The sequence below is a fragment of the Haemorhous mexicanus genome, chromosome 4 (assembly GCF_027477595.1).
Source record: "Haemorhous mexicanus isolate bHaeMex1 chromosome 4, bHaeMex1.pri, whole genome shotgun sequence".
In the NCBI taxonomy this organism is placed as follows: Eukaryota; Metazoa; Chordata; class Aves; order Passeriformes; family Fringillidae; genus Haemorhous; species Haemorhous mexicanus.
In genome coordinates this window covers 31,719,809-31,737,272 of record NC_082344.1, presented here as the reverse complement: position 1 = coordinate 31,737,272, position 17,464 = coordinate 31,719,809, and the positions used below count along the sequence as shown (strand labels likewise).

Here is a 17,464-nt window from a genome sequence, read left to right as displayed (position 1 = left end):
GGGGGGGGATTAACTTGTAGTGAAAGTTCTTCAGTTTATCCAGCAATTTCCAACTTTCCAAAACTTGTAAGAGTAGCACTGCCTTGGTGGACTTCTTCATAAACTTTCTTCAGTGTCTTCTCATGTAACATGTGCTTTAAGCAGGTCCTGCTGGGTGTTGCAGCTATTTTTATAAAAAGCAGTATAGGACTGGCCGCTGTGTGGCAATTATGGAGATGTGTTTTTTTTAATCTGGCAATAGTTTGTGCTCTGTTTATTTTAGTCTACAGTCACAGTAAACATCTAGTATGTTAGACAAAAAGATCTCCAATCTACAAATATGTTTGGATTCTTTAAGCAGTACTAGAGGCTGAATATGTGTTTGGGTTCCTCAGCACAGTTTATTGTGCACAGAGAGGTAATGACTGCTAGCTGGAGGATTAGATCAGTTTGTCAGAATACGTTTTATGTCTAATTGGAGAAATGTGTCACAGATATCAAAGTGTGAGGGTGGTCTTTCTCTGCATTATATGCAGACTCTAAAATGAAGAGGCGGTTTTGGTTTTGTTTGAGCTTTTTTGGGGGCGTTGTTTGTTTGTTTTGCTTTTTAAATTCAGTACTAGATAAGCCAAATGACTCTGAGTAGGTTATAGAAATGAAGCACCTCCTTACAGGGACTGGAGCACTTTGTCCAGCTTTTCCCATCTATCCTGTTTCCAGTGGCCTTTGTTAGCCCTGTCTGACCAATACCTGTGCAGCATGCTGGGAGGCTTGCTGGCCTTCTGGCATCCATACTGACATCTCAGCAAGAGGAGCTCGTAGTGATCCAGCTTGGTGGAGCTGTGCCCAGGGACCCACCCTGTTCTCTGAACAGTTTCAGCAACGCCTTTCTGCTTGAGGCCTTAGTGTCATGCACTTCCCCTTTCTATTCACTGTGCGTATTCCTGGTTATGATCCCATTGTGACAACAGGAACAGTGTACCAGAAATTGACATGAGATGCAGTACTCTTCTTATAACCCTTCTATAGTTTGGAAACACTTGAGCTTTTGTACATGTTGTAGTATGAGGAAGTTTAAACTGATGTTGAAACATGACAATGCTAATAAAAAACTTGATGTGGCATAAGGAATTTTATTATGTAAACAAATAATCATGTTCTGTTTGAAAACAATTCCAGAGTATTTAAAAATATCAGTTAAAATTTGAGCAGGTTTTCTCTTGAGTGAGCTGGCACAGCAGTGAAATAACTTTTCCTGGAAAAGAAGCCTGGACTAGCAGCATTTTACAAGCATCTTGAACACCTGAAGAGTTGCTATGTTTACTACCACTCTCATCTGACCCAAGTGCAGCACTATTTTCCCTACAGTTTTTCAGGCAAGGCAAGTGGTTGTTGCACTGTTCCCACATGGAATGTTACTTCTTTGCAAGTTCCCTCTCTAGAGGTTTTCCTGCATTTATCAATTAGCATGGCTCAGAGGCATTTGGGGGTTAAGATGGGCAAGTTCCTGACCGAGGTGGTTTAGAATGATGGCCTGTGCAGTAGGAATTCCTGACTGAGTGGGAAAGAGAAATGATTCCCAGGAAAGTAATGCCTATGGTGGTCTTAGGATTCTAATCTCCCCTCAGCCCCCAAGTAGTCAGTGCATTTGCCAGTTGCAGCTCCCAGTTTTCATGATTGTGGCCCTTCAGATGGGCACTTTTTAGGAGCCCATGATCTTGGATTCACTGTCCAGTCAGGAATTTTTCTGACAGAAGAGGCATTTTGGTTGTGAATCAGTTATCAAGCCTGAATAACACTAGAGGAGAGGACAGAGTTAGGATAAGGAGCCTAGTTGCAGACTCATAGGGCAAGGCTGAATTTATGAAATATACCAAAATATTTGAGATATTTGAAAATATAGAGCAACAATTACCATGGCAAAGACCATGTGTGATCAGCTAACATGGTCTCAAGGGATAAAGCAACTATAATTCAGTTTTATTTAGACAAGATGGAATTTGCTGACTAAGCAAGCAGCTGTGCCTCACAGCAGCTTTGTTGTGGTGCATTCATGATATGCCCAGCTTAAAACACATCCCAATAAACTTGTTCACCAAACAATGTGCATTAATGCCTTGCTGAATCAGCCTAGGAGAGATGGGAACAAGGTGTCTATTCTGTCTTCCTCTTTGCAATCCTGCCACATCTTCTACAGCAAAATAGGCAGCACTTGAAAAGAATGAAGACAGTAGTGGCTGTACAGGTGAACAAGAATGCCAGAACATCCAGGGAGTGGTACTGGTACCAGGTGAGATGGTGAGCAGCTGGTCTCAAGTGCTTTGCTCCTTTGTGACGCATGACAAATTCAATCCAGAAGACAGCTCTGTCCAGAGGCTTAACAGGCTGGTCGTGCTGTATCTTGGATAACTTCAGAGCATTTTCCTTATAGCTGGGAAAAAAAAAAGGAGAAATCAAAGAGATTTTTCACTTATTTCTGAAATAAACCATTTAGCACCTGGCAGTCCTCTTGAGGACGGTAGACAGCCCTGCTTTTACTTTCATCAATCTTATTTAAATATATGTGAAACTGTTCCAGTTTATTCCTGTATGTGTAAAATTGGATTAAGAATAGTAATAGAAAAAGCCAATATTTTGCAAAAAAACAGTTACTAAAAATTATTCCAGATCCTCCTTTAAAAAAAACCAGTAGGGAAGCATTTGCAGCATTTCTATTCCAATATAATAGAATGTGCTGATTTAGGGTGGGATAGAGTTAATATTCTTCATAGGAGCTGGTGTGGGCTATTTTTCGGATTTGTGCTGGAAGCAGTGTTGATACAACAAGGATGTTTTCCTTACTGCTGAGCTTATACTGAGTCATGGCCCTTTCTGTCTCTCACACCACCCCACCAGCGAGGAGGCTGGGAGGGGGTGCAGCAAGGAAAGCTGATCCCAACTTACCTAAGGGGGTTCCAGACCCTATGGTGTCAGGCTCATGTAGCAGCTGCCATCTAGGTTGTTACATATCACCTCCACCACGGCTGACTCCCTTAGATACTAAATACCTCCATCAGTGCTGATCCATTTGCTTCAGGAATTTGCAGGTTTTTTACTTGAAGGAACACACCTGTCCTTCACACTGGATGGGAGTTGCTGCTAAAGACTGAGGACTTCTGCATTTTTCCAGTCCCTTTGTCTGTGGCCTTATTCTTAGCAAAGGATCCCAGCTGCTGGGCTTCCTTCTCCTCTAAGTCCTGACTGATAGCTACAGTAACCGAAGAATACTGCTACGTCAGGGGCAGGAGAAACAACTGTTATGACTGCAGGCAGCTAAGACCTAATAAAACTAGAATTAGGTCCTCAGAGGTTTTGTACTAGCAGAGAACTCTCAAAAGCTCCTCTGAAGTTTCCAAGAACGATTTTCTCAAAGCACTCATAAAATGTGGTATAAGGAAAAGCAAATTACTGATCTCTCCTTTTTGAGAAATGCTGATTCTCAGAAAGGAAAGATAGCCTTCATCTGAAATCCAAACTTAGCTACTCTTCATTTTTAATTCCCAGAAGAGCCAGCCGAATTTCTAACATGAGCAGCCCAGGATTTTAATAACCTCAGCCCACTGTAAGGCAAGAACAAAACTCACGTGGAATTGTAAATTACTGTCTTCAGTGCATCAACCAGGTCCTGTGTCTTCATTGTGTTGAAATCCACCTGAACTGCAGCTCCTTTTGCTACCATGTGGGCAAGGTTGTCATGCTGGTCACCAAACATGGGAATCCCAACCATTGGGATCCCGTGGTAGATGGCTTCATAGAGCCCATTGGTCCCACCATGTGTAATAAAGGCCTTTGTCAAGGGATGGCCTGGAACAGAGGAGAGAGGCGTGTTACAGCAGCTGTGGCAGGCTGCATTCACTGGGATGTGAACACAGCATAGAGGGGACAATGCACTGCTAGAGAAGGGAACAGCTCTGACTTCTGGATCAGCAGCAGAGTTTGCATACGTTGCTTTAACACAGTTTTAATTATTTTAACACGTGAATCAGCATGTCCCTCCAGACTACCCCAGTTACTTCAGCCCTTCCACCGTTGTGCGCTTGTAGTTTTCATATGGTATCAGGGGCAGAACAGCCCTGGGCTTTGGCCTTGTTTAAGTCAAGCATTTTGAAGAATGAGTCCTGGAGATGAACTGCAGAGGCCAAATCCAACTCCAGAGTACATCTCTACTTTGGTATTTACTCCTGCCTACCAGTACTTTTGAGCTCTTCAGACAACTGCCACCAAGCTCTTTAAGTCAGAGCCTTTTAGGAAACAAAGGCTCCCAAGAGCAAAGCTCTGCAGTTTAAGCTGTGAAACTAAGTGTATCCACAAGCATTACATGGTTCCGGCTAGAATTAACCATTCTAGTGGAAGGAAAAAAGGAAACAGTTTTTTCCAAGTGTGCAATCCATCCCAAATAGAAATAGTCTTACCAAGCAGGTCATTTTGTGGTATCCAGTCAAAAATCCTGGTGTTAGAGCCCAGAGTTTCTGGTTTTTTCCCTTTGTACCGCCAGAGGACCTTGAACAAAGGAAGAATAAGATAAACATGGTGCATGTGATATGCCTCTCTGAATTATTACGTATAATTTAGAGCTTTATCTCAAACCCATATACCTTTTCCCATAATTTAGATAGCTTTGGCTGCAGTTGAACTCTTTGGTTATTATGTGCTAATCATAAAAAATACATGGAGTGATTTTTGTATTTTGGCCTGTAGATGCACCTCCATGTCATTGGGTTCAGAGGAGGTGAAACACCAGAACTCCCCATGAAGTAACTCAGCAGTGTCTCTCTGAAAGAGCCCAGCTTCCTGGCTGTATCACAGGAATGATGCAGGTAACGAACAGGCCATTCCAAACATAAAAGGGAGTGAAAAAAACAAGGCAACTTGTTTGAGGCTTGAAAAGAAATTCACCTTTTGTGGAAGCTGGCTGAGGGCTTTGGCAATCACGTTACTTTTTTCATCACTTAGGCTGTGGACCATTGACCCAAGAGTGAATACGATGACACCGTGTTCCCCTGAGCTCTGAACGAATTCTTCCATTTCCTAGGAGAGGCAGAAAACATACCAGGGATAATTACACAATTCAGATTACACAGATTACTGTGAATACAGAGCATAACTTTTTCAGTTTATTAACAAAATGATGGTGATGTGAGCACCTCCTGACAGAAGGGCTTGACAAAGACCTGGCCCTGTGGAAAACAGTCAATTTCTCCCAAACGAGGAGCAGGACATGTTGAGACAGGTGACAGATGCTTTGTCTTTTTGAAAGCAAGTTTCGGGATTCATTTCAAGCAGCAGGAATGAATACTGGCATCATGAGCAGGCCGTACATACTCTGTGACACTCTCCGTAGCATGATCCTGGTTCTGGATTTTACTGGAACAGGTACTTTGTATTACATAGCTCTGCTGAAACCTGAGAGGGTGTTTCAGCATCCTGATCACAGATTCACCAAGCTGGTGCTGATCAGACAGTTCTCATTTCTTACAACGCACCACATTGCTCAAAACATCATCTACAAACCAAACCAGGTTTTTCTGTTGCTATAATTAGTTAGTATCATGTGAACTGGAGCAGTAACATGCAAAATAGAATGGTTATCCATTTTCTCCAAGCTCAACCCATGCTACAGGGGAATGGGAAGAGAGTTAGAAGGTTTCTTTTAGTAGACAACTTGCACTTGAAGATGGCTTATTTTCTCCAGGGCTCCTGCAGGAAAAATAATCTACACCAGAGTTTGTCGTGTTGTCATCTTCAGTATTTGGGAGTTTCAAATTCCACCTGATTACTTCAATTCACAGAGAGCATAGGCTGGAGATGCTCAGCGCTTTACTCCCTTTAAGCTGTCTTAAACTAAGGTACAATAAAAAAAGTGTTTATCACTCATCTATTTCTGCTCCTTTTCAGCCCGTTTTACCTAAAGAATTTGTCTTGTCACAGTGCCTTCTGGCATCAGGTATTTCAATGTTATCATGGGCTGCAAGTCTGGGTCTTAGAATTAAATATTACATTTAAGTACCCTGAGGTAGCACCTATTTTCTCCTAAAACAGATACTCTATTGCCCTGTGCTGACATTAGCTATCCTCTTTTAAGACAGCAGACTGTAAACCAGCCCTCAGTTTGGACAAGTATGGATGGATGCTGAATAAGAATGAGCTTTCCCAGGACAGGGCTTGTGTGGTTGTCAGGGAGAGAAACAGTCATTGTAACAAACTAGCCAACAGAAAACTGAAGCTGGGATACCTTTGGTAATGGTTTTGCAGGCTGGCAATGAAGTCCTCCAACAAACTCAAAGTTGGGCAGGAAAGGGCGTGGAAATTCAAAATCCCAGTATGTTCTGATTAACCAAATCTCTGCTTTCCCCATCGTCTCACACAGGGTTGTGGGCCTTCCTGTGGACAAGGTACAAGAGGTTTAAAACACGCACTGGAGTGACCTTGTTTGCTCTGGATTGTGAAACAGGAGCCTTACCTTTGTCTTTTCGTACTCCCAATCAGCATAGTTCATCAAACCATGCATAAAATGAAAATATCAACAAATCTGGAACTATTCCCTGCCCTGTCCTTTGCTCAGCTTTAGCAGGTGGCCAGGAGCACAAGGTACAATCCTTAAAAGGATTTTGAACCTTCATGATTACTTTAGAGAAATACAAGCGAGAAGCTTTTAGTATCTGATATAGAAGTGCAATTCTTGTAGTGCTGAATCATTACCTGTGCTTGTAGTAAAAACAGAGCACACTTGGGAAAGAGAACAATCACAGAAAATTTAGTTCCAAATAAAAAATGAATGAATCACAGAGTGATGATTACCCATCAGGGAGGAGGAAAGTTTTTAAACAAAGTTCTGTAGCATTTTTCAAATGGTGACTCATTTAGCGGCTGTTCAGATAACAATAAAACACAGGTTCAGATATCTCTAGTGTTCTTGAGGACTGGGTCAGCTGCTTCTGACACAAATTGGGAAAATTTGACCAACTTCATATACACTTTTAATGTAATTTTATGCAAAATCCAATATTTCTAGAAATCCGTCTGAAAAAAAATCTATTGGTAATCTGATGTTTTATAGTTTACCATTTAGAAAAATATATATTCTTAGGTAGATGTTGCAAGTTTTCTTTCCAGTATTTTCTCCACAAAGTGAAACTGGGGCATAAAAGTGTTAGAAGTATTGATAAATAGTTTTCCAAAGCCTGTGTAATGCAAGCAGGAATCAACCTAAATAAGCAGCAAGATAAAAAAATATCTGTAGGGCATCTTTTACACTACTTGATCAGGATAATAATCAACACCATTAATTTTTTATTTATATTTAAATTAGAGAGCAATGAGTCAGTTATAAAGTTGCTGAAGTGAAAATTAAGTTTGCATTACAAGTAGAGTGATATAAAGGTGTAATTAAATCTTTATGTGGTATTAAAAAATTAAATCCAGCAAAGAGGGACTAGTTATCAGAGTACAGAGGCGTTCTTTGCAAATGCAGGAAAAGATTGGACAGCAACAGAAGAGATGCCCTTGTGTTTACTGTTCATTCGTTATCTGCCTAAACTTAGATACCCTGGAAAAGATTCAAAGTCCATTGAACTAAAAGGAACTCTTTGTAAATGTTGAGTCATGCCTGAGTTGTACTATGTTGGAGCAAAATTTTCAGGTATGTGTGGAGTTTAAGGAGACTGTTTCAAACTCTGAATGTTGGATGAAAGGGAAAGGTGACAGCATTTATTGTTGAGACTCTGAACTCACACTCAACATCCTGCACTATGCAGAGTCGCAAGATACTTCAGGATTGCCACTTCTGCTGACCTTTGAGAAAGAGTATTTTGAGACAACAACATGGTGGCCCCAAAGCATTCAAAAGGCACAACCTAAGCAAGAAAAGAAACCACTCAACACCTGCCTTACCTAAGACATTACTGTAGTACCCATCCCATTCATCTCGCCAAAACTTCATGAAAAATAAATCCGTGAAAATGTAAAAGATGAAGTTCTGTAGTCTTTCCATAAAGGACATGTGGTGTGTCAGCCCCATTGTGCTGGCAGGCACATAGGATGGTGGGGACGGGAGCCCACCGCACAGCCGCTCTACCACATTCCCCTCTGAGAAGCGGAAGCTGTAGACAAAAGGGATCTCCAGGATTTCTGCTGCAAGCTCCCCACCTACAGACAGGGGGTCAGCGATCAGAACATCAAACTTGGCCTGCTGCAGCTTTGCTACCAGGTGATGGTTCATCACCAAGGTGTCACAGGTCTGCTTTGACATATTGGTAAAGACCTCCAATTGCTCTTTCATCGTCCACATGATCTCCCAGGGGAAGAGATTAAAGGCTTCATTCATCCAGAAATTGAGGAAGTCTTCCATGAAGGCATCCAGGGTCTCCTGGCTAAAGGGGACTTGCAGGACTTCAAAAGTGAAAGGGGAGGAGGTATCCTGGTAATTGATGAGCAGATTGCTTGAGGGCACCAGCACAGTCACTTCATGGCCCCGGAGAACGAGCTCTTGCAGAAGCACTTTCACATTGATCCAGTGACTGGCATCGGTGGGCCAGACCACCACCCTCCCACAAAAAACAGTGCTGCAGCAGCATGTGTAGGCCCAGAGCAGCCAGGGGAACTTTGGCCCCAACATCTCAGCATTTGATGTACGACTCTGGTCTGACTGAACTGGAAGCAGTTCACGGCTTCACTGTGCAAGTGTTTTAGAGCCAACCAATTAAAAGTGGCATTTGTTTGGTGACTAGACTGGAAAATGTGACAAGATTGGCAAACATGGCCAGAGGGGATGTCGTAACACAAAACACTCATGGGAGGGCTGGGCAAGCAGTAAATCCCGTTCTGGAGTGTCCTGCAGAGCCACAGCTGATCTCAAAATTACAGCAGCTCCTATCTGCTCACCACAAAGTGCATTTTGCAGCATGTGAAGACTAGAAGCCCTTTCCCTGTGTCGTGGTTTAATCTTGATAGGCAGCTAGGCACAGAGAGCCTCTGAATCTCCCACAGTAGGAGGAGAAAAGGAAGGGCAAAATTTATAAAATTCATGGATTGAGACTGAGACAACTTAAAAAAAAAAAAAAGGAAAAAGAAAAAGAGCAAGAAAAGCAAGTGATGCAAAAAGAACAGTTGCTCACTACCAGCCAATGCCCAGTGAGTCCCTGAGAAACAGCAGCCCTGACAAATTTCTCCCCCATATCTTTTATATTGCTGAGCACAAAATCATTATGGGCTGGGGTATCCCTTGGGTGAGTTGGGGTCAGCTGTCCCAGCTGTGTCCCCTTCCAACTTCTCGTGTATCTCCAGCCCCCTCACTGGTGGGGTGGGCTGCGAGGCAGAAAAGGCCTTGACACGCTGTAAGCACTGCTCAGCCATAATTAAAACATCCCTCGATTATCAAAACTCTTTTCATCACAAATCCAGCCCATGCAAGCTAGCAAAACAGTTATTGCACATGGAGCCTTAAGTGCAAAACCCTGCAGTTCACAATAAAAAAGACACCACAAGATCTAAACAGCTCTGAGGCTTACACAACAGATGTCAAACCGTGCTTCAGCCAGCACAAGATTTTCTAGTCTCTGTCATCATAATATGATAAGCAGCACAAAAGCACTGCTAGAGACTCTAAGAGTAGGATACTTAACAACTTAGCTCTCAGAAGGATTACACCTTACTAGTGAAATATAAATAAAAACACTTTAAAGTCTCATATTGAAATACCCATTTTATCTCCCCACTAGTAATGCATACGTTTGGCCTGGTTCCTTTTAAGCATCACCTGGAGTAAAAATAGAAAAACAATTATACAACCATTATTTTTTAAAAAATTAAAAACCACTTACAAATAAATATAACTATAATAGTTTTTCAGACACTTTCAGAAAAGCAAAGAACCATGTCTCTGCAGAGGGCCTTTTATCACTGTGAATTGGGGCTCATCTAATCTGTATTTTTAAAGATCCAGAGGAGGATATTGCCTCTAATTTTGAGACAAGGTAGCAATTAAGAAGTGTGCTACGGGAGAAAAAGTACTATTGTTTTTTGGGTATATAGTATTTTACTGTTCTTAGTTTATGTCATGATTCATCTATGAATATGACTAACAAGCCCTGTTTCAAGTGCTTTAGCACTGTTTTATATATCCTGGAAGTACTTGTACAGACTTAGCTCTACCACTGCAGTAGATCAGGATTAACAGGCAATGTTTGTACTTGCCTGGATTGCTTGACTTGATGAAGGAATTTTGAAGGAAGGAGAGTAAATTTGGGGTTGTCTTGCTTCTGATTCGTGCCTTTACCTCTCATCTCTGGGAATTTACTCTTGTATGCACAGCAGATGTAATTTCTGGAAAGAGAGCAGCCTTACCTAAAACTTCACTGTAGTATTGATCCCAGTCTGCCCAGAGAATGTAATGAAACACGAAATCCTGCAGAGCGTAGCCAAGGATGTTTCTTAGCCTTTGCCAGAAGGTCATCCTATCTGTTAGGCTGCTTAGGGTGCTTGGTATGTAGGAAGGAGGTGTTGGGAGTTTTCCACAGAGCCGCTCCACTGTGTTGCCCATGGAGAACCGGAATGTATACACAAAGGGGATACCCAGCTTCTCAGCAACCAGCTCCCCACTGGGAAACAGTGGGTCTGCCAAAAAGAGGTCGAAAGCAGATGCCCTCAGTCTTTCCATCAGGACCTCATTCTTCACAACTCCATCACAAATGGTTTTGGTTACGTTCTTCATTTCCAGCATGATTTGAACTAGCTTGTAAGTACTTTTCCAGATAGGTAGCACTTTCTCCTCATTAAAAAAAAAATAAAGCGTTCTATCCATTAAGTCAGTCGTGTCCTTTTTGGTGATTGGCACCTCAATCACCTCAAAGTGGAAGGGTGAAGGCTGGCTGGGATTGACGATGAGGAAGCACGAAGGCAGCAGCACGGTCACCTCGTGGCCCCGGGCCACAAGCTCCTGTAGTATGTGCTCCATGTTCAGCCAGTGGCTGTTGTCAGCTGGCCAGACCAACACCTTCCCCCCGGACCCCCAGCCCAGCACGGCCAGCAGCACCAGCACGGCCACCTCCTTCCCTGCCATAGCCTGCCCTGTGTGGCAATGCCTCTGTAGCTTTCCTTCACCGGGAGCAGTGCCACTCCTAAACTGGGCTGGGAGTTGACACTGCCTTGATCCCGAGGGCACGGAGCCAAAGGAAGGCGGTGTGAAATCCTGTAGTGGATAATGAATGGCATGTTTAATAGCATGTTTACCTAGGGCACAGAAAAGGTGACTGGCACCAGCTGGCCCCCTCTGGTGGTAAACAGCTTGCTGAAGCTGAAGATGTGATTCCTCTGGAGCAGCAGAGAGAGCCTTCAGCCCCCGGGGGGGCTCAGTCCAGCAAGGATTGTATCCTGTTGGTAATCCCATCCCTCCTGCCCATCTGACTACAGGTTCTGTGTTACTTGTTTGGTAGAAGAGGTGACTTTTTCATTCTTCTGATCTTTGAAACACAGCTGGGTAGGTAGCAAAGATGTTTGCTGACTGTGTGGGCAACTTTTTGCTTTTATAAAGCCACTAAACATTCCTTTAGAGCACACTAAATTGTTGATCCAGCACTGCAGCCCAAGAGTTGCATGTCAAATGCATGAAACTACACAGCAAATTACTCCAGTATCAGAGTAAGACTATCCTCATGTGAACTTGCCTCTTACAGAGCACCATGGGAGACCAGGAGTGGATAGTGCAGGCTTCCTGCTTGCCACTAAGAGTCAAGTATGCACTATAAATTGAACTAGAAAATCCATCAAACAGTTTAATTTATATGGTCCCTCCTTATGTGCAGTTAAGGAATACTGTAAGTTCTCTTTTCTGTGCAAAAAATCATTACTACAGAGTTTCTGCCCAGTGCTGTTACACAATGGTTTCTGAATGTCATCCAAGGCTTTTAGTATGGTTTCCGTGCTGCATAGACACACATCTGGGACAAAAATGTGGGTTATGGAAACAGCTGGACCGTGAGGAGCCAAACTGAGATACCTCTTGTACTGTACACATGACACCAGCTTGGTGTACTTGTGGAGTCTTGCATCATGCAGGTATTTGCAGGCAATTGAACCCTGAGAGATGTGCAAGAGGTCTTTTTGAAGAGCTCAATGGGAAATTAGTAGAAATGACATGTAATTAATAATAAACATGTTTTTCTACCTGATCACTCAAAACAGTGCAGAAGAAAAGCCTGCAGAGAAAGGTTTGTTGTTTTCAGTTTGCTTTGTGGGTAGGAGGGTATGTTTTAAATAAAACTTGTTTTGTGCAGAGAGAATTGGTTTTATATGACCAGTGACATAACTGAAGTCTCTATTACAAAGCCACAATGCACTTAAATATTGCTGCTGAGGGTGACAAGGCTGGCTTGTAATTCACCAGCTCTCCCCTCCTTGTCATGGTCCTCTGGATGAGGAAAATGGCTCTGTTCTTGGCTGCTTTCTGTGCAAGCAGTCGCCCTTGCTAAGCACGCTGTATGGTGCGGAAGTCATATCAAACTCCACACTACAATTATGACAAAAGTCAAATCCGTCAATTGGAATGACCTTGATCCTGTCTCTATGCAATCGCATAGCAGCACAGCACCCTGCCTGCTTGTGGCTCAGCTCCTTTTTAGGGACATAGTGACAAACTCTTGCTGACCCTTCTCTTGATTTTGCAACCCTGGTGTGTTCCTAGCTCTGCAGATCATAAGGACAGACTGTATAACAAGAAGTGAAGTATCAGAAGGCTTACCTAAGACCTTGCTGTAGTAGGTATCCCAATGTCCCCAGTAGCTCCGGAAAACATAGTCTTGCAGGTGGTAAGACACAAAGTTTTTTACTCTCTCCCCAAAAGACATGCGGTCAGTGAGCTCAGACAGGGCTGCGGGCGTGTAGGATGGTGGGGCTGGGATCTTGCCACAGTGCCTTTCCAGAGTGAAGGCTGGGGAGAAACGTAGCGAGTAGACAAAGGGAATGCCCAGCTTGAGAGCCACGAGTTCCCCACAGGGGGTCACGGCATCTGACAGCAGCACGTCAAAGCCTGAGCCTTGCAGACGAGCCATCAGCTCTTGGTTGGTCAGCACTGCGTCGCACATCATCTTGTTCATCTCCTGCCAGTCTACGGACAGTCTTCCCAGCTCCTTGTAAAACTGCCAGAAGGTCAAGATGGTTGGCCTGTTGTTGAGCCATAGATCCACTAATTCATTAATCACGGTCTCAGGTAAATCTTTCCCGTAGGGCACATTATAGATCTCAAACTTCTCCATGGTCTTAGGCCTGGGTTCAATGTAGAGGCTGGCATTGGCTACCAGGATGGTAAAGCTGTGCCCACGGCGGATGAGCTCCTGTATCATTACATTCATGTTCAGCCAGTGGCTGCCTTCTGTTGGCCAAACCAGTATCTTCCCACAGAAGACAGGCCCTAGAAGAGCAACCTGAAAAAGGAGCAGTTGGAGGTATTTCTTTGAGCTGGTTGTTTTCATGGCCATGGCAGAGTCAAGGTCTAGATAGTCTGGGAATTTTCCCTTCCAGTTGGGAGTTCTGCACCTCTGTGTTGTGTTTGATGGCTCCTTCCTGGCACTCTTAGCAGAAGTGAGACTTTGCTGTTGCACAGGTAGTGCCTTTATAACCTGTGTTTTGTCTGAGCTCTGAAAAAAAAATATGTTTGGTGATTCATTTTTCCCTTTCTGCCTTCTACCCTGTTAGCTTCCCACTGAGGGAGTTCTATTCTCCTGTTAGGAGGATGACAGCAATCTCCCTGCTGTCAAAGGAGCCAGTCCCCTGGATGACATCCCTGAGACTCAAACAAATCCCTTGCATTTTTTCCATGAGCAAGCAATGCCAGAGGCCAAGGAATAAGAGGCCACAGGGCTGACTTGGAAGTGTCATCCTTTCTCACAGTGAGATGCTAAAAGTGCTGATATTTCTTAAGCTGAGAGAAGTCAACAGATCCTTGCTTTGGTTGATGATAATGCCAATAATAACATGCAATTTGTTCTAATAGGACACTGGTAGCTTCCAACTGCTCCCAGATAACAATGGACAGTGAGTCCATTACTGCTGCCTGTGACACATCACCACCAACCTGCTCATGTTGTGGGCTCAGTTCAGATGTCTAAACGTGGGTCTGGGCCTCTTCTGGGCCCTAAAGGTGCTAAAGAGCAAAACCTACATCATCTGGGATGGCTCTCATTTAGAAAGTTGTGCCTTGAATATAAACACCATGCCTGGAAGCAGTTCTTTAACCACCTGGAGCCAAAATGACAACTAAAACCCACTCATGCAAAGAAACACTTCATCCAACACAATTTGGGGAACAAATGCCATGCAGCAAAAAACTTACCTAGCAGAGTCTTCTGAGGTACATGAACATCATGCTCTGAGTTGCAAGGTGCAACTTGCTACACCTGTTTGCTGCTTTTCCCTGCTGCTCCCCTCCTCTGTGCCAGGGCTGTTCAGCAGGATTTGTTATCAGGCAGAAGGAGCTTAAGTAAGTTACCCTCTGAACTGGACTTTTCAAAAGGAGGAAGTAATAAAATACAGGATGATGGCAACAAGGCATGTATTCTGTACTTATCCATTGCTTTGTTATGCTCTGGGAATTTAATGGTTAAGGTGGTATTTCCCTTGCCAGGATATATTATAATGTTGTTACAGAGCCAGGTTCTTCAGAAGACTTTGCATGCTAGAGATAAGAAATATGGTGTCTGACTGCTAAAAATACTTTTTTTACTCCCTTTAGGGTCCCAGGTGGCAAAACAAAATTGTTTTTACATAGTAGATATGTATATAAACTGTCAACAGGAACAAAGAGTGAATCTTGTGGTTTGTTTGCAGAGGTTTTCAAAAGTTGGTGTTTGTGCAAATTTCCAAAAGTTGGTATGTTACCTGTGTTGGCTCTGTGGCTCTTGATTCTGGAGATCTAGGCAAGTGTATAATAACCTGAAAAAATAGGAATCTAAAGGTGCATTTCAATGATTTTTAAGTATTGTCCATAATATTAAACAGGGATTTTTCTAAACCCTCAGAATCCAGGACTATTATGCCATCATGTTTCAATCATAATTTGGCCTTACAGCCAGGAATTTCACTACAGTCTCTCCACAGATCTCTGTATCCAGAGTAAGATTTTTTTTCAGGCTAATGTAGCTTATTTTATGAAGTCCTATAAGAAACTTATAAATTTCCCAGTGACTATGAAAGGCCATGTTCATATGGGCTGGAGCAGATCATAGAATCACAGAATATGTTGAACTGGAAGGGACCCACAAGGATCATTGAAGTCCAACTCCTGCCCCTGCACAGGACAGCCCCAAGAATCACACCATGTGCCTGAGAGCATTGTCCAAATGCTTCTTGAACTCCCTCAGGCTTGGTGCTGGTAACCACTTCCCTGAATAAAAACTTAGATGGGAACTTGTTTTTTGTTTCCAAACCCTTCATATCAAATTCTTCCACAGCAATGAGAGCAATTGCTAGGGGAACCAAAGAGGTAAAATTGTCTTGTTTCCACAGCCAGCTCTAAAGATGATACTCAGATTACTCAGATCAGAGAAGAGAAGCATTTTGAGAGGATTAAAGTACAAAATCCATCCATGAGAGAGAAGTGGGGCAGAAGAAAGTCGATGGTGTTAAGTGTCTGTGTTTCACACATCTAACATTACTAACAGAAGTGCTGCAGACAGTGATGCAACCTCCAGCCTTGTTAAAAAACAACAGGCTTTTCAAGGCTAAGGCCCTCATGCAAAAGTTAGGCAATGCAAACTAATGTTTTCCACACACGGATCTCTTCACCATTGTGCTGACTGGCTGGGGGTTGCAGTGTGCATGGTACTTTGATTTCTGGGAAACCTCCATGCCAGCCAGCACCTCAGAAATTCTGGGCCAGAGTGGAAAAGGGAAGCTTTTGCCCTGAAGAAGCACCAAATGACTCTGTGCTTTTCACTTAATTCAATGAAGCAGCTTCTGGTCTGAAAGCAAACTTTAAAAAGTCTTCCTTTTTTTTTTTTTTTTTTTTCGGAGGGGGGGATTGGCAAGGGGAAGGGAGTATACTAGATTGGAAAAAATTTCAAAGTTAGCTCATCCCTACACACAGAGGTGACAGGATTAAGCAATTCTGCAAAGTCACATGCGCGTGCACTCAGTAAAAGCACATGTGCTTTGTAATCCCCCGGGGTATAGGGCAACTCCAGCAAAAGTTAATGAGATGAAATTGCCTCACCATGACTATCTTTCTTGAATAAATTGTATCTTTTTACCTCTGCACTGTTAGGATGTTACCTCCTGCACTGCAGGATGAAATAAACAGGGCAGGTTTATAGGCACTTGGATTTTTTGATTCATTTTAAGATTCTATGAACTCTCTTCACTGCTGCTGTAATGCTGCAGGGACACCTTGGCAGGTAAACAGCAGCAATCAGGGTGGCTGGCACGGGAGCCATTTCCACTCTGCAAAGCCAAAACATTAAAGAAATGAGAGAAGGTTCAGGCCAAGCTTGGTGTGCCTGCTAGGAATCTGCATTGTTGGTGAAAGAATAGGTGCTGCACCCTGTGCTTGTCAGTGGGGAGCAGCAGCAGACTTTCTCAGGCTGCCTGCAGATGTGGCACACTCCTATCTTGTCAGCATCTGTCCAACCTCCCAGGGAAAGCTGCATGTTCTGGTGATGGACAATTCTACAAATCCCATGGGTATGGACATGATGAGACTCATCTAGACCAACTCACAAAGTAGTTGCTCTCTCCATTCCACCTTTTCATGAATGTTTGCTGTTCATGCTCCCACGGCAAGCCTTTCCCTATGATTTTCCCTGTCATCCTGCCAATTGTTTGTTTTAGTGGGAGAGTTGCTGCTGAAGCAGGAAGGATCTGGGGAAAAAGCAAGCAGGCTGCAATGGCCAAGGCAGCCTAGTCACCAGACACCATTCCTGCCTGGAGAGCAGCAGTGATAGCACCAGAGGGCACCGCAGCCATCACTGCGCCCAGTGGTGGGAATAGGGGTCCCAACTGCAGTGACAGGAGCACACCCAGAGCCCCAGCAAGGACAGGGGTACCAACAGCGTGCCAGCATCACCCAGAGCGAGCACCTCTTCCCTTGCCTCAGCACCCCTGGGGAGCAAGGAACTGGAATTAAACACTGCCCTTGCTTCCCTCTCAATATCCCTGGGGATATTGCAGGAGACCCAGAGCAGGGGAAGGTTTAAGGCTGCTGACTGCACTCTGAAGTACCCCAAACCCATCACCCAGGACCCCCACACATGCAGCTCTGTGCAGTTGAGCATGGACAGAGCACCCAGGCACACCAGTCTCACCTAAGACCTGCTGCTCTGCGCTGGGAGAGTGACGCTGGGGTGGTAACACCAGCAGCGTGACAACGGGAGGGTGACAGCAGCAGTTTTTAAGGGCGCAGGCAGGGCACTGGGGGCAGTAATGTTTACCAACGCTGTGGCTGCAGGGAGGGAGGAGCGAG

General features: G+C 43.8%; 1 protein-coding gene across 5 annotated transcripts; it reads right to left on the bottom strand.

Annotated features, from left to right (window-relative positions):
* Positions 1-1,092: 1,092 nt before the first annotated feature.
* LOC132326321 (UDP-glucuronosyltransferase 2A2-like) lies at positions 1,093-17,395 on the bottom strand. 5 transcript variants are annotated; one of them, XM_059844319.1, is made up of 8 exons: positions 14,342-14,449; positions 12,752-13,646; positions 10,360-10,992; positions 6,251-6,399; positions 4,915-5,046; positions 4,431-4,518; positions 3,603-3,822; positions 1,093-2,410 (listed from the first exon to the last, which is right to left on the bottom strand). In XM_059844319.1, the coding sequence occupies exons 2-8, from the start codon at positions 13,485-13,487 to the stop codon at positions 2,134-2,136; spliced, it is 2,235 nt and encodes a 744-aa protein (XP_059700302.1). In that variant the 5' UTR covers positions 13,488-13,646; positions 14,342-14,449; the 3' UTR covers positions 1,093-2,133. The 5 variants fall into 5 exon arrangements, with proteins under 5 accessions (XP_059700302.1, XP_059700298.1, XP_059700300.1 ...); XM_059844315.1 differs by lacking the exons at positions 10,360-10,992; positions 14,342-14,449 and adding an exon at positions 17,307-17,395; XM_059844317.1 differs by lacking the exons at positions 10,360-10,992; positions 14,342-14,449 and adding an exon at positions 14,887-14,936.
* Between the last annotated feature and the right edge of the window lie 69 nt (positions 17,396-17,464).

Coding starts and splice junctions, on each gene's coding strand:
- LOC132326321 (XM_059844319.1), bottom strand. CDS start 13,487: ATGGCCATGAAAACAACCAGCTCAAAGAAATACCTCCAACTGCTCCTT. Junction 6,400..10,359: donor ATACTACAGTGAAGTTTTAG/GTAAGGCTGCTC, acceptor CCTTGTCCACAG/GAAGGCCCACAACCCTGTGT. Junction 4,519..4,914: donor TCAGCCAGCTTCCACAAAAG/GTGAATTTCTTT, acceptor CCTTTGTTCAAG/GTCCTCTGGCGGTACAAAGG.